We start from the raw sequence: 16,354 nt of genomic DNA, 5'->3' as shown, positions 1-16,354 counted from the left end.
TGAGTGGACACTAATCCGAGAAGACAGATGTCGGCCCCGATGGCCCCAGAGCCATGTCCTTCACCTTCTGCCAGCGTTAAACTGCTCTGGCAACTCAAAGTCACCAGTCACGGCACCCAGGCTTCCTTCCTCTTGAAACAGGTCACTTAAAAGACTTTTTTAATTTAACTGGCAAACATTTTCCTCCCCAGAAACCCATATCTGGCATAATGCCCCCTCATATTCTTCTTTCTATAAAAATTGATATAATGTGGTTTTGTCTAAGCAAACTTTGTTTCCCACTTTTTAATTGAAATCGGCCATTTTCCAGGCACCTGGCTGGCTCAATCGGTTAATTAAGTGTCCAACTTCAGCTTAGGTCATGATCTCAAGGTTGATGAGTTGGAACCTCGCGTGGGGCTCTGTGCTGACAGCTCAGAGCCTGGAGCCTTCTTTGGATTCTGTGTCTCCCTCTCTCTCTGCCCCTCCCCTGCTTGTGCTCTGTCTCTCAAAAATAAAAAAATAAGTTTTTACATTTTTTTAAATCTATCATTTTCCCTTTCTCACCTATTGCTGAAAATGACTAGAAAGAAATTCAAAACCTGATGACACCTGTGGGGTCTAATCATATTTCTGAGAATACGGGTCAGCCCTTCCCACTTTGCACAGAACATGTGCCAAAAGTGAACAGCAACCAGCCGCACCAACAAGAGTTGTGCTACCAAGGCTCTGGCTCCTCCACTGGTTACTGGTTACTGGTTAGCCCGTCTGTCGTCTGTCTCCTTCCCTGCCCGGTAATGGCTGCAGCCCTGCCTTTGTCATTTCGTCCCTGGATTATGCCCACAACTTCATAGTTGGTCTCCCTGTCTCCTGCCCGTCTCCAGCCCATGCCCCGTGCAGCAGCCCGGGGCCCGTCTGGCTGTGTCTCCTCTCATCGAATGCGGCCCACGGGAGAAAGCCAGCAACCCCTGGCGTGATTGACAAGGCCCTTCCAGGTCTGTCCCCTGTCTGCCTTCCCGGCCTCATCACCACCACCCCACTGCCTTGGGCCGGGTCCTCAGAGCCACCCCCTGCTCCCCAATACACCACGGGTGTCTGGACCACTTGTTCTCTCTGCCTGGAAACCCCTACTCCCCAGCCAGTCACTCGCAGGATCCTCTTTGGCCTTCAGAGCTCAGGGTCACTTAGTAGGAGAATGAAAGAAAGAAAGTCCTTCTCGACCCACGCTCCCCCTCCGGGCCTTCCCCCGACTTGGCCAGTCGTGTGCTGGGCCCCTCCTGGCACTTGCTGTTGCGCACCCTAACCCACTCACCCCCACAGACCTCGCCCTTCCCCACAACTGTCTCTCCCTTCAGTCACTAGGTATCCACCTGCGTGGGGCCCGCAGGATGGACAAGCCCAGTGAGCAGCCGCAGCCAGCGGCCCAGAGGGACCCACACGGAGCACGGGAGGGGCGCCTGGCAGCGCACCTGACCCGGCCCGGAGGGCTGAGGACAGTCTCCAGGGGACAGGAAGTCTGGGCTGAGAGCGGAGAGAGGCACAGGGGCCGACAGGTGTGGAAGCAGCAGCAGAAGGAAAGGCAGAGGCAGAGGCTCAGAAGGCCGGGCACCGCCGGGCGCCCGGGACAGGGACGCGCCACGCGGGGCAGGGGGCGGGGGCACGAGGCACCACAGGCCCGGGCCACAGTGGGAGAGCGCCGAAGCCCCGTGACGGAGGCCAGCCTGGACGGGGCAGGCACGGCGCAGGTGCTGAGCTGTGTCGCTCCAGCTGATGTGGCCAGATGCGCGCAGCAGGAAGGCCACCCGCAGCAGCGTGGAAAACGGATTCACTGGCCACCAAGACCTGACAAAGATGAGCCTGTTGCTTCTGTGACAAACCCTGTAAGAGGGTCCCGTCCTGTCTCTGAGTGCCCGCGGAGGCGGACAGGAGCCCTGGGATGCCGGTCAGCAGGGTAAGGACAGGGAGGGGCTGGTGAGACACAGCAGGGGGGAAGGCAGCCTCAAGGGCCGCTCCGGGCGCCCAACAGGACAGTGACGCCCTCACCGAGATGGGGCACCCAAGGAGCTGCTGGCCAGTGGCTGGCTGTGCAGGGTCAGGCAAGGGGTCCGCACGGAGCCATGGCCTGGGAGTCGGCAGTAGCTGGATGGCCCTGAAGCCAGAGAAGTCACTGAGATGCCTGGAGACAGCCCGCTGGGGGGTGGGGAGGGGGGTCCCTGGGGGAGGGGAGGAAGGAAGGACAGAGCCTGGCCACGAGGGGCACCATGGAGGGTCGGGTTGGGGGTCAGGGGGAAGGTGGCGGAGGGGAGGGCAGACGGGGGAGGGGCGGAGGGAAGGACGGAGCCTGGCCCCGAGGGGCACCATGGAGTCTGGTGCAGAAGCAGCATGTGCAGGGCGCGGAGTGGGAAGGGCAGCACACGGGGTGCCTCACAGCATCCGGAGGAGGACGTCACGAGGGCGGGCGGGCCGAGCAGCAGAGGCACGCACACCCGGGTTAGCTAGGACCCCGGCCCGCGGCAGGTCACACAAGCTACAGAGAGGGGGACAGCGGACGCTGTGCCTACACGGACCTCTGAAGAGGTGGCGGGAGGGCCTGACGGCGCAGGGCGCACGCCGGCAAATCCGCGGGCACCCCCGTAAGTGGGCAGCACGGAACGGGGACAGGAAGGCGAGGAGGCAGGGACACGACACCGGGGCCGGCTCGGCACCAGTGACGGGCCCCCGGGGGGCAGGGCCGGGCTCCGCAGTCCTGCTGGAGCTGACCTCAGAAAGCGAGCCTCCTTACCGTTCACAGTAATCATTCCGGTCGTCTGTGGGACCCCAACCAGAGTCACCGGGTAAAGACCGGACTCAGCCGGAAGGGAGAGCGCCGCGGGGAGAGACTCGAAGTCCACACCGCTGGTGAGGAGCCCCTAAAACAAGCAACAGCGACGTGAGGCCACAGCACACAGACCCATGCTTCCCGGCCCCCCCACCCCCAGCCGCAGGGCGTCCGCCCACCCGCAGGGCCAGGCTGCCTCGATGAGGACAGCGACGCGCGGCCTTCGTGAAGGTCCACAGAGGGCCGCAGGGTCAGGCTCAACGTGCAGGGGACACAGACAGCCTGGAAATGGGAAGCGCCGTGGGTGTCTGAACGGCTCCGTCTTGAGGTCAGCCCTACTTTCTCCTGTTTCACCAAATTGGAATGTAAACGTATTGAAAAAAAATAAAGTACGTTAACGTTAACCCAGAGAAAAAAATAAAGGGTGGAAATGCATCATCCGTTAGCATCCCTCAGTGAGCGACCGAGTCATTTCACTACGGGCCAGGCTGGGCTCCATGGCGACCAAGACGGACTCCCGGCTTCAGGGAGCCGCGCGCAGCGGTCAGCAGCGCGGGGTGCCAGCGCTCGGCACCACTCCTCAGCACTGTGACAGAGCCGACCCAGCACAACAGGCAACAGAAAGAACCTAAACGTATGCAGACAGTTTACTCACAAAAACCAAACCTATAAACATAAAAAACCCTGTGGAAACTACAAGGAATGTTGAACTAACACATGCATTTAGCGAAGGCACAAAGTCAGCGTGAAAAAAAGCAGAGGTATTTCTGTAATCTAGCAATAAACAAAAAATATGAGAGAATATATTACAAAAATACCATTAGCTAAGAAATGAGAAACATCAACCACACGGGAGCAGAGCTGATGAATGATGCGGGAGATGGCCCCGCGGCAGAGGACACGCACGGAGGAGGGGCCCAGGCCCTTTCTAGGGTGTGACTTCCACGGTGCCGCAGCCTACGGGGCCCTGAACTCACTCCAGACACGCTGAGGACTGAGCCACTGAGCCAGCACAACAGTGCTGTGGCCTCAGTTCTCACGCTGACTGACGGAAAGGACACAGGCGTGGGAAGGAGGAAGGCAAGAGAGGCCCCGTGAAGAGAGGCGAGGGCTGGTGGCACCACTGTGAAGTCAGGGCTGACGCTGTCTGTGTGCGTATCATGCACACACGTGCATCTGGGCACAGGTGTGTGTGTGTGCATACATGCAGATACGTGCATGTACGTATATCTGTAAGCACACGTCTGTGTGTACACACATGCATGCTTTTCCTAACTGTCCCTAGAAAGCCTGAGACGCAGATGCACCAGCGACACTGAGCACCCACACCTAGGACCGGATCTGGAGGGAAAGCAGCAAACGATCTCCATGCAGAACAGGGGCGGTGGCCAGCGAGCAGCAGACACCAGGCGATGGCCACTGGCTCCAGGCAAAACCTATCAGCATTTATTTCTTCTCAAAGCAGCTACGGCGCACATGGCTAAGTGTGGATGGTGGACATGGGAGGGGCTATCACTCCCTGTGACATTTCGTGTGCTTGAAATAGTTCGTTATCTAATCTTTTTAATTCTGACCATGATCTGTGGGCTACCTTCTAGTGGCAATTTTTATTTTATTCTCTGTTCTTTCTAATTTTTTATTAAAAAGCACATATTACTTTTATTTTTTTTTTATTTTTTTTTTAAGGTTTTTATTTATTTCTAGGAGAGAGAGAGAGAGACAGTGTGAGCAGGGGAGGGTCAGAGAGAGAGGGAGTCACAGACTGAAACAGGCTCCAGGCTCTGAGCTGGCAGTCAGCACAGAGCCCGACGCGGGGCCCGAACCCACGAACAGCGAGATCATGACCTAAGCGAAAGTCGGACGCTTAACCGACTAAGCCACCCAGGCGCCCCGCACATATTACTTTTAAACCAGATAAAAATAAAAGCTACTTTTTAAGACAAAAAAAAAAAAAAAAGATGTGTTGGAAAGAACAGCAAGCATCTGTTCTTTCTTGAAGCACTTTGGGGAAAATCCTCTAAACAATTACTCCCTGTTCAGGCCCAGAAACACAAGGTCATTACTAAAAGGCCTGGTGCGAGAGCAAACCCTAAGGCCGCAGCTTCCTGCACAAGAGGAGGAAGGCGGGACTCAGCCCTGTGGGCTTGCTCTCTGCACTCAGAGAGCCACAGGCTTGACGCAGCTGTGTTTCTCAGAGCTCAAGTGAGTTCTGGAAGCCTATGCTTCATGCTGAGAGCCTCAACACTACCTTCAGTAACCACCAGGGGGCCTAGTGAACTCCCACTCTTCCTTCTATTCTCAGCTAAGCCCTGATCTCTCCCGGGAAGCCTTCCTGGATTCTCCACGTGCACCCTAGCACTTTGTGCACCTACAGCACTGCCCACGGCAGGGAACAGGTCCCGCAAGTGCCTTGCCCACGGCCTGATACGTGGCATGAGCACTCAGCAAGATATCTGCATGAAAACCCCACCTCTCACCCTGAACATGAGTCATAAAACTCTAAAGGAAAACATGAACTATCTCAAAGCCATCCTTTACAAGTCTCTGAAAAATTAGAAAGTGGTGCTATATGCTAACACAAACCATTAGACAGCAATGCAGAGTACGAAGCCTACAAGGCAATGCACAGCACCGCGTAGTGACCACAGTACCGGGCCGCAGCGCTATGTGAGAAGGCGCGGACCAGGCGGTGACCCGTGGTACACAGCGGTGCTACATGATAACAGCAGAGAAGACCTGAGAAATGGGACCCACATGACAGGTGGTGGCTTAGCTCCGGAAGCAGAAGGAGTCTGGAAAGACAGAACACATCTGCTTCCCACGGACTCTGGAGTTAGGCGAGCAGCCCCGGTAGCGACCGCTACGAAGCAGACCTTGAATGCCTCCCACACAACACAAAAACAGAACCGGAGAGAAACCTCACGTTGGTGGTGCAACAACTTATGCTCTTACTCTATCTACACGGCCTGCTCTTCCCTCAGGCCTTGGTTGTCTGATCATCTTATAGTAATAAAGTATGGCTGACGCTGAGCAGTGGACACAAGGTACGCTTTGCAATCTGTGCTAATCTCATGTGAACTTCAACATGATCACTTCACATCTCACGTCCAATCAACTACACGTGGTGTGTGTTCAAACCAGAGGTATCTGCCCACTTATTCAAACGGTGAGCACCAAGCACTAAAGACACAGAAATGACAAGACGTGATCTTCCTTCACAAAAGCTTATAATCTTTGGCAAAACAAATAGAAAAACGGACATAGAGGGTGTGTGTCTCAAACAGCAATTTAAAAACTTAGTCTCCCGGAAAGCTGGTGTTTAGCTCCAAAAGGTGATTAGGGATACATACCATGTTTTCAACTCGGAGTTCAAACGGCATCGGGTTGTATACCATCAGCTGAACTTCACACACGTCTCCTTGAACCCACTGGAAATCTAGAACATACACACACAAGTCCACGTGTTAGCTGGTATTCTGCAGGTTTTACATCGCTTCAGATTACTCTCTGGCAATTCATCTTTCCAGTGAGACAGTGGGCATTACGGTCATCGTTGGATGAAAATTCAAAGCTAGTATAACTGTAGCTTTCTCTAAAACAAAGCAAGTCATCACTGCCACTTGGATGCTTCGTAACCGGTGTTTCTCACCATCTTTAGCAGGCTGAACTCATGCCAGTGTGCCAAATGCAGCTTTACAAAACTGAAAGCGATCCAGATAGCAGTCCGGTGCAGACCTGTAAGTCAGACTCCCCTGGCCCTTAGGAAGGTGGTGTTATAGTCAACTCCAGGCAGCATGTAGCACGATTCCCCCGTCCCCTCTCTAAGAATGTGAGGGAAGATGGTCGCCTCTGCCCCAGGCCACTTCCAGGTCAGCTGCAGTCCAACACCTGTCGAAGGCAGAATTCTGAGATAACCCCCAAGATCCCCAACTCTGGTAGGCACACCCTGCATTATTTTCTCCCCTAAGTGCGAACATGGTGATTAGGTTATGCTCTATAACAAAGGTGAAGGGATTTTGCATAAAGGTCCCCAATCACTTGGCTTTGAGTTCATCAATGGGAAATTGTGTTTGGGAGGGGCTGATCTAATCAGGTGGGCCCTTAGAAGGGACCGCACCCTCCTCTTCTCCTGGGAGAAAAGATTCAAAGCATGAGTGGGTATATGGGGCACTCAGTGGCAAGAATCCAGAGGGCCTCAAAGAGCTGGGAGGGGTCCTGGTTAACAGCCACAAGAGTGCTGGGACCTCAGTCATGCAGCCACAAGGATGTGAATAAAGAACTTGAAGGAACCTGACCCAGGTCCTTCCCTAGTCAAGCCTCCAGATGAGGCCACAAATCCAGCCGACACCTGGATTTCAGCCTGGGGGACCCTGAGTGCTGGACCCGACTAACATATGTGACAATGCTAACCCACAGAACAGTGAGAAAATAAGTCTCTGTTCATTTAAGCCACAAAGGTGTTAGTCATTTGTTACAAAGCAATGGAAAACTAAAGTAGCCCCACCTCCACTTCCCCGGCTCTCTGCTTCCTTTAAGATGACCCACGAGGCAAATCAGAAGGAACTTCAAAATCAATCAACATGTGTTGGGCACTAGTCGTGTCAGGTGTGAGCACCTAAAAGCACTTTATCTCATTACTCTTCACCACCGCTTCGTGAGACAGGCCTCCTAATCCCCACTGCGACAGGGCAGACACTCGAGGTCCAGGCAAGTTCATAAACGCGCCAAGGAATCCCATGGCTAGCAAGCGGTGCAGCGGGGACTGGAGCCCCGCACTGTGGACTCAAAGAGTATCCAGAACAGACACTGGTGTTAAAAGGGTTTTCACAGTAGGTACTAAGATTTACTAACTTGAATTCTTCCGCTTTCACCAGGCTTTCATCAAGACCCCAATGCACAGAGCACCTGGGTGGCTCAGTCGGCTGGGTGGCCAACTTCGTCTCAGGTCATGATCTCACAGTTGGTAGGTTCGAGTCCCGCGTCGGGCTCTGTGCTTCAGAATCTTCAGATTCTGTATCTCCCTCTCTCTCTCTGACCCTATCCTGCTCACGCTCGCTCTCTCTCGCTCTCTCAGAAATAAATAAAGCATTAAAAATTTTTTAAAAAAAGACCCCAATGCAAACACTGCAGCAGGCAGCCTGCACACAAAGACCGGCTACACCTAAACTGTGACATACGGCCCACAGCTGACATCCTCAAACTGCACGAAATAAAGAAATAGCCCGCCTAGTGAGTTGCTTTTGAAAGTGCTTGCCCAACCGTGGGGCACCTGGGTGGCTCCATTGGTTAAGCTCTTGGTTTTGGCTCAGGTCATGATCTTGCGGTGTCATGGGTATGAACTCCATGTTGGGCTCCACACTGAGTGCACAGAGCCTGACTGGGATTCTCTCCCTCCCTCTCTCGGCCCCTCCCCTGCTCATGTGTGTGTTCTCTCTCTCTCTCTCTCCCAAAATAAATAAACTTCAAAAAAAATAAATAAAAATGAAAGTGCTTGCACAACCACATGCTCATCTGAGCCCGCTGTCAACACCAGGAAGTGGTTAGCAGAGCAGGGACATCCTTGTGCACAAACAAGGCCCAGGCCCTGCCATGGTGAAGGGCTGCCGTCCATGCACTTCTCGGAGGAGGCAGCTGAGAGCAGGACTCGCGGCTGCCGGGCTCAAGGCCTGTGCTCTCCTCACTGTGCTGCGCTACCACGCTGGCCCCAGAAACCCACCCCTTCTCTCCCTTTCACCCGACCCCGCTTCCCGCTTCACCCCACCCCTCCTCCCCCTTCACCCCCGCCCCAGGCCATCAGGCAGGAGAACCGCCAGGGTGGGCTCACAGAAGCCACCCCCCAAGGCACATGGTGCCTCCAAGCGGGGCCTGTAGCAGCATCTCTGAGCCCACGCTGCTTGCAGGAGTAGCGCCCAGCACCTTCGCGCAGCCAATGAACACATCACTTGTTTTAACAGGATGCTCTGCCCAGCAGCTAAGGAACCGTTTTCTCTGTCATTGTCAAAAAATCATCATTTAAAAAATCATTTTCTGGGGCACCTGGGTGGCTCAGTTGGTTAACATCTGACTTCAGCTCAGGTCATGATCTCGCAGTGCATGGGTTCGAGTCCCATGTCAGGCTCTGTGCTGACAGCTCAGAACCTGGAACCTGCTTCAGATTCTGTGTCTTCCTCTCTCTCTGCCCCTCCCCCACTTGTCATCTGTCTCTGTCTCTCAAAATAAGTAATTAAACATTTAAAGAAAACATTTAAAAAACTCATTTTCCGGGGTGCCTGGGTGGCTTAGTCGGTTAAGCGTCCGACTTTCGCTTAGGTCATGATCTTGCGGTTCGTGGGTTCGAGCCCCGCGTCAGGCTCTGTGCTGACTGCCAGCTCAGAGCCTGGAGCCTGTTTCAGTCTGTGACTCCCTCTCTCTCTGACCCTTCCCTGCTCACGCTGTCTCTCTCTCTCTCCTAGAAATAAAAAACATTAAAAAAAAAACAACTGGTATTTAAAAAAAACTCATTTTCCTGGGGTCCTGAAAGGAATCATTTAAACTTGCATGGCCCCACTCTATAAAGGTGACTCTAAGATAAATCACGGATGACATCGCTGATCACATGACTTTTATTTGAAAGAAGGAGATCCTTCACGCCTCAGTGAGTCAGACCACACAGTGGAGGCCCTTCCTCGATATTCCATCCCAGAACCCGCGGAAGGCGCAGCCATGGATTCAGGTCCCTCCCACCCTGAGCCGCACCACACTCCCCGACACTACACCAGAAGAACCCACGCAGCAGGACGCACTCCCGACTCCTCGCTGCGTCCCCAGCACCTGGGACAGCGCACGCCCCTGCTCTTCACAGCCTCGTCTGAGCAGCTGCCGGGGACTTAAGGAGCATCCCCTCACTCGACCCTCACGAGAGCCCTCTGCGTGGGCTGCTCTGGTCTTCTGCCCGCCTGCAGCCCAGGGAAAAGTGGTCCTGTCTGAGACTGCACCGTGGGCAGCTGCGAGGCCAGGCCGAGGCCCAAGGCCACGTGACAGCCACGGCCCGCCCAGGCCACCACACTGCCTCTGGGGCAGCGGTCGACCCCACCACTAAGCCCAGCCTGGCCACAAAGTCCTAGCACCAATTCACGCAAAACCCTTGCCCCCGCCGTGTCCCAGCCCGGGGCTGTGCCACAATCGGCCGGGCCCAGAGTTGAACAGGGATAGCGGCAGCGCCGGCAACAAGCAGATAGAAGAAGGGTACACTCTTCCAAGCTGGAAAACAGCCGGCCTCAGAAATCGCCCCCGGGGGGTTTGGTTCTCTAGCACTCCGCGTCCCTGCTGTGATGATGACTCCCCCAATTACGCACAAAGATTCATTTATAGAGATTGGAGCGTTAGGTTAAAGATATGTGATTCTTCAAACCTCTAGGCAGGTCTTCGCTGATGAGTATATTACCAAAAAGATATTAGAAGCCACAGAATATAAATTACATTTTCCTACCCGTGGGTCTTCAACAAATAACATGCATTTTGGCTGAGGCTTCTGTTATATTTCAGAAAAAATCTTGCATCATCTACTGAATTTATCCTCATCCCATATGAGCAGGTAATTCTCACCATGATGAGGACCCACATGATGGAGATGATTGCTAGGCTTTGAGTCGTAAACCTTGGCTGAAGACCGAGCTCCACACTCACAGGCTGTCCAACCTTGGGTGGGTCATTTGTACTCACTGAATCTTAATCTTCTCATTTGTCAACTGGGGACACAGTGCCTGCAGCATCATGCAGTTATGCAAATCAGTGGAAAATGTTTGTTTAAGCCCTCGGTAGCAATGCGGGGTATTATTTTCATAAAAAGAAGTCTCAACAATTTAAGATTGGAGAGGAAAAAAATAAAGTGGCAGGCCTGGCTCTAGGGGGATTGGGAAGAGGGGGAATGGTTTGAGCCACAGCCACACAGGCCCAGGCTGGGGTGAGGTGGGGGGGAGCCACAGCCACACAGGCCCAGGCTTGGGGTGAGGTGGGGGGGGAGTCACAGCCACACAGGCCCAAGCTGGGGTGAGGGGGGGGAGCCACAGCCACACAGGCCCAGGCTGGGGTGAGGTGGGGGGGAGCCACAGCCACACAGGCTCAGGCTGGGGTGAGGTGGGGGGGAGCCACAGCCACACAGGCCCAGGCTGGGTCGAGGGGAGGTTGGCTAATGCTCTGTGGTCACCAGTTCCAAGTCTTCATAATTGCTGAACAAATCATGTAGCTGGTCCTGAGAAGTCTCACACTTCCAGCCCCCCCAAGTAACCCCTAGAAATTCTTCTCAAGAAAATGGGTGACAGCTTCCTAAACACCTTCTTTAGGGGAGAAAGCTATCACCAACTCCAAGGAGACAGAAGAGAGTGGCCAGAGACTCCAGATGGCCCAAGGGGGGAGCCCCAAGGGCATGATGACAAGAGTGACCGCCTCCATCAGGAGCCAGAAGACATGGCCTGGAGCAGGACCCTTCTCCCACCTTCACACAGGCCAAAGGAGGGGCTCCTGTGGGGAAGACAGGCCCCACCCACGGGAGCCTCCTGGCCCCCAGCCCACCCCGTCTCCCACCCTGCACCCCCGGCCCCCCTGCTTCCAGTCCTCTCAAGCTTGTCCTCCATCCAGACCAGGGGCCCTGGGGGCGGTGCCGAGAGGGGGATGGGGCCGGGGGGACGAAACTGTCTCCCAAATCAACAGACTCCAACTAGAATGTCAAAGACGAACTTCCGCCACAAACGCCGGCTTGGGGGGGGGGGGGCGGGGAGTCCTCTCCCTGCTAACACCCAGGAAGCACCAGCAGCTGGTCTTGTGTTAACGAACATCTGCTGGTCCTTGCTGACGCCGTACTGGGCGCCGGCCCCGGCTGGCCCACGGGGTGAGCTGCCGGCACAGACGCCCCCGCAGCCCGGGCTGCCACAGCTTCACCACCAGCGCAAGGGAAGCCAGGTCACCCGGTACCGCCGCCCCCAGGGAAGCCGCCTGGGGCACAATGGCCTCTGTCACCCCCACGCCAGGGCCCCCGTGGCAGACCCAACAGCATCCGGCCGGCAGGGCGTCGGGGAAATGTCACTTTCAGGCTCCCGCCCCAGCAGCACCGTGAGAAGGGCGGCTGCTCCTGGTGAACCTCCGCGTGGCCTGGTCCTCATACCCTCACGGTGATGCCCACGGAGAACATCCAACACCGTCAGAGAATGCTCGGACCCTCGTTGTTGTAAATAGTGCAGCTACGTGGTCAAGGGAAGGCCAGGTGCCAAAGCCTAGAGGAGGCTGCCCCTCTCCACGTCACCCCGTCCCTGCTCAATGGCACTAATTGAAATGAGCCATTATTTTATTTATTGGTCCACTTACTAGTACTTACTACTGCTTGAAATTACTACCTAATACTTCCCTCAACTTGTGACTAGGCCTCACGACCGCAGGGACCACATCCACCTCATCACCGTTAGAACCGCGGGGCCCGGGGCCACGTGTCTGGCAGACAAAAGAAGCTTGAGGGGAGTTTCCGGATGGATGAAGACTGTGCCAATGGAGACAAACGCACATACACATGCGCACACACGTGCACACACACACATGCACACACACACAGACTGTAGTGTGCTAGCCACTTGGGACTCCTGTTTTCAGAAACTTATCAGAGGGGCCCCTGGGTGGCTCAGTCCATTGAGTGCTCAGCCTCAGCGCGGTTGAACGTGCACTCAGGTTTGTGCTCTGCTAAGTAGCGGAGAACCTGCAAAGTCAGCACTCTGACTGTCTCTGAAGAAAACTAAACATCACTTCTTCCAAAAACACTGGGGAAACTACACGAGCCAAAGCATGACACCCTCACATGAAGGTGGAATGAAGCACTGCTGGCCATGACGAGCAAGCACAGGGTCCGCTCAGTACCCCCTACCTGGGTACACCCTCTGACTTAGGAACAACGTCCTCTCCCGGGGAACACTTCAGTTTTAACGTGTTCCGATAATGTACTAACTGGGAATAAGGCTTACAGTGGGATCCAGACAGATGCTAAGAAATGCTAGTGCCACCATTAATGTAAGAACTCTTCACTGAGGCCATGTGACGTGCGTAATGCTCACACTCTGGCTTTGAGCCGCATGATGCCGGCCAACAAGCACGAAATGCATTGGGAGCCGAGGCCTGCTCTGAGTTCTTCAACGAGTCATTTGAACTTCCTGGCTCTCCGTTTCCTTATCTGTAAAACGGGGTGCATAACATCTACCCGGTTCCTTCCAGCGTCCATGCAGTGCTCTCCCGGCAGCTGGCGGTAACGCAGCTGGTGAGCGGAGGGCGAGGAAACAGAGGCAGATGAGCATGGACGTGAGGACTGTGAAGAGAACCCGGGCCCACTCAGGGCTGGGAGGGCGGCCCAGGACTGCAGGGATCAGAGAGACGGCTCTCTCTGAGGACGGCACGGGGGAGGCGCCCCGGGCAGGGGGCAGAGCCAGCATAAAGCCCCAAGACGTAAGGTCCCAAGGACAGCGAGGAGCCATGCAGCTGGGAGGGAGGAGCAGGGGTACTAAGAGGGGCAGCAGCAGAACAGAGAGGCCGACCACGGACAGCCAGGGTCCACGCTGCGGGGTGGGGGGCGTGGGGTACAGGCAGCAGACCCTACACCCTGGGAGGAAGCGCCTCATGGAGCCAGCCTTCCTTTTTGCTACATTTAGGATACAGATTAAGAGGAGAAATAAAACAGGAGACGAAAGCACTGAGCTTTGAAAGCAGAGAGCAAAAGCTTCTCAGGTCTTGTGTTGAAACTCCTCAGAAAGAGCCTAAGTGTCCATCAACGGACAAATGGATCAAGAAGATGTGGTTTATCTATACCATGGAATACTACATGGCAATGAGAAAGAATGAAATCTGGCCACGTGTAGCAACATGGATGGGCCTTGAGGGTCTTATGCTGAGCGAAATAAGTCAGGCAGAGAAGGACAGATACCATATGTTTGCACGTATAGGAGGATTAGGAGGAACTTAACTGAGGACCATGGGGGAGAAGAAGGGGGGGAAATAGTGGGGGAGAGGGAGGGAGGCAAACCCTGAGAGACTCTTGAATGCTGAGAACAAACTGAGGGCTGATGGGGGTGGGGGAGAGGGGAAGGGGGTGATGGGCATGAGGGAGGGCACTTGTGGGGATGAGCACTGGGTATTATATGGAAACCAACTTGACAATGAACTGTTTAAGAAAAAAAAAGAAGAAAAGAAAGAAAAGAAAAAAGAAAAGAAAAAAGAAACTCCTCAGAGGGAATCAGCAATGACCCCCAGGGCCGCACCTGTCAACCCTTCAGCTTCGATACTGTGACACACCGGCTCACGTCTGGCAGTGCTCGGCACCGTTATCTCAAAATGTGAGGGGCCCAAGGAAGGGGGGGCTGGCGGGCAGCGAGACCCGCTGGTGGGCAAGGCTTTGGGAAGGACGGAGAGGGTGGCGCTCAAGCCCCGGGTCTGCTGTGAGGCAGGAGATGAGCAGACAGGGCTGGGGCCCAGTGGGGGAGCCGGGCACACGGAAAAGCACATTGGAGATTCTCAAGAAAGATCGGTGGCCCAGATCTATCCCGAAACACAGCTCCACCTGTCCTTGCTGAGCCACCAGGCACCTGGGCATCGGCATCCTCAGCTCCAGCCCAACAAGGGCTCAACAGAGAGAGTAACGTGCTGTCCCTGCCCCCAGTCAAGCCCGAACTTAAGTCAGGTTCTGCTCTCTGAGGATTCCCACGTACCCTGGGCTCCACGGATCACTCTCTGGTTCTCTCCTCAGTCTAGATAACACAGGTCCTCCGGTTTCTAAAACTCACCTTTGATGAAATCAATTTTTAAAAATCAGATCTAGGGACAATTGGGTGGCTCAGTTAAGCATCCAACTCCAGATTTCGGCTCAGGTCACGATCCCACAGTTTGTGGGATTGAGCCCCACTTCGGGCTCCGTGCTGGCAGGCAGAGCCTGCTTGGGATTCTCTCTCCCTCTCTCTCTGCTCCTCCCCCTTGTGCGCTCTGTTCCTCTCTCAAAATAAATAAATATTTTTTAAAAAGAAAACATTAGAACTAGGGGCAAAGTTCTGACATTGGCAGCAAATGGGATAAAGAGACATGGAGCAGACACACACGTGCAGGAAGGAACCGGAATCCAGGAAAGCCACTGGAAGCCGGAGGCAGGGCACAGCCAGGAAGCCAGGATAAACGGACCTACCTATTTTCTTGTTCCGCTCTTCTCCGCGGTTGTGGGCAATGATTGGTGAGTAGATGAAGGGGCTCTTGGTCGACACGTTCTGACCCAGCAAGCTTTTCATTTTCTGTGGCCGGAGGCTGGCGGGAAGGTTCAACAGCTTCACACGCCTGTTGTTTCAAATGGAACAAAAATCCATCACCTGCCTTGTTAGCGTGGCCTCAGCATAAATATTACCAAACATCACGTGTCAGAAGGACAACAGAGCAAACAGCAGAAGGAGGAGCACGCTGCACCTGACCCCTCGGGAAGTCCTCGGAGAGAACAGCTGCAGGGCGGGCAGCGGTCACGTCCTCGGCCTGCCCCAGGGGCCAGGGCGACCTGACGCGGCTTGCGGCTCTGTGCCCGGGGCCAGTGCCGTGCCCGCTGCACGCTGGGCTCCTCGCCTACAGGGCACGCACGGGCCCTCCCACACACACCACCGGGAGGCGTCAGGTCCAGGCTCCGGGACCTCCTGCTCGGCAGGACCTTCTTGGTTCCCTGTGCCTGTCCCCCTGCGGTGGGCACGCCCTCCGCACGCTGAAGAGCCCCGACCGCAAGAGCGAAGGGTTCCAGGCACCAAGGCTCATGGCGCCGGCTGCTCACTGAGGAGGAAGGCAGACTCCCCAGCAGCGCGGCCCGTATCCTAAACAGCTGTCCCTGCTGTAAGTGTCCACGCACGGCCACTCACGCTCAGGTCCACCAGCTACTGGTTCAGAATGACCGACCCGCGTGGCCTGAGCACACCAGGCCCCTGCTCAGCACCTCGCAGGCATCGCCTCCATTAAACCTCCCCACCACCCTCCCAGCCGGGGCTCTATGGCCGTGCCGTCCGCTCCCCCCATCAGGTAACTGACACAAGGGACAGTAAACCACCCCAATCACACGGCTGGAGGCTGTGACACCAGAGAAGCCGCTCTGCTCTGAAGCCACAGCACCTGTGACCCTCTGTGACCAGCTAGGCACGTGGGATTAGGATCTGGAATGTTCCGAAGCCAGGCACTGACAGGCCAGGGCGGAGGTGGGGCCCCTGCGGGGCCTGGCGGTGACCCGCCTGCACATGCAGCCCCCTGGCAGGAAGGGGAGGCTGGCAGATGGTGAGGGAGCCACGGGTGTCCCCCTGGAACTCAGCACTTTGTTTTTCATTTCCTTCCAGTTCCTTCAGGATGCTGTTTTTCACGTATTTTTCATCCATTCATCCGTTGATGGGCATTTGAGCTGTTTGCATGCCTGGGCCGTTGTGAGTAACGCCGCGATGAACACGGGGCAGGGGGTCCACACAGCTCCTCGAGATGCCGTTTTCATTCCCTCTGGATCCTTACACAAAAGCAGCATCGCTGCATCACACGGCAGATCCACTT

The 16,354-nt window shown here is 55.2% G+C and overlaps 1 protein-coding gene across 2 annotated transcripts in view; it reads right to left on the bottom strand.

Moving 5' to 3' along the window:
- The window catches only part of TRAPPC9 (trafficking protein particle complex 9), a 555,131-nt gene that overhangs the window by 424,738 nt on the left and 114,039 nt on the right, over nucleotides 1–16,354 (bottom strand). For both annotated transcript variants that reach the window (XM_039232979.1, XM_039232980.1), the window contains 3 exons: nucleotides 14,979–15,124; nucleotides 6,148–6,233; nucleotides 2,762–2,888 (listed from right to left, as the gene is read on the bottom strand). In XM_039232979.1, coding sequence (XP_039088910.1) covers nucleotides 2,762–2,888; nucleotides 6,148–6,233; nucleotides 14,979–15,124 — 359 coding nt within the window. The remainder of the gene's footprint in view (nucleotides 1–2,761; nucleotides 2,889–6,147; nucleotides 6,234–14,978; nucleotides 15,125–16,354) is intronic.

This window comes from Hyaena hyaena, unplaced genomic scaffold (assembly GCF_003009895.1).
Source record: "Hyaena hyaena isolate Hyena2069 unplaced genomic scaffold, ASM300989v1 scaffold_69, whole genome shotgun sequence".
Lineage (NCBI taxonomy): Eukaryota > Metazoa > Chordata > Mammalia > Carnivora > Hyaenidae > Hyaena > Hyaena hyaena.
This window is presented reverse-complemented; position numbering and strand designations above follow the sequence as displayed.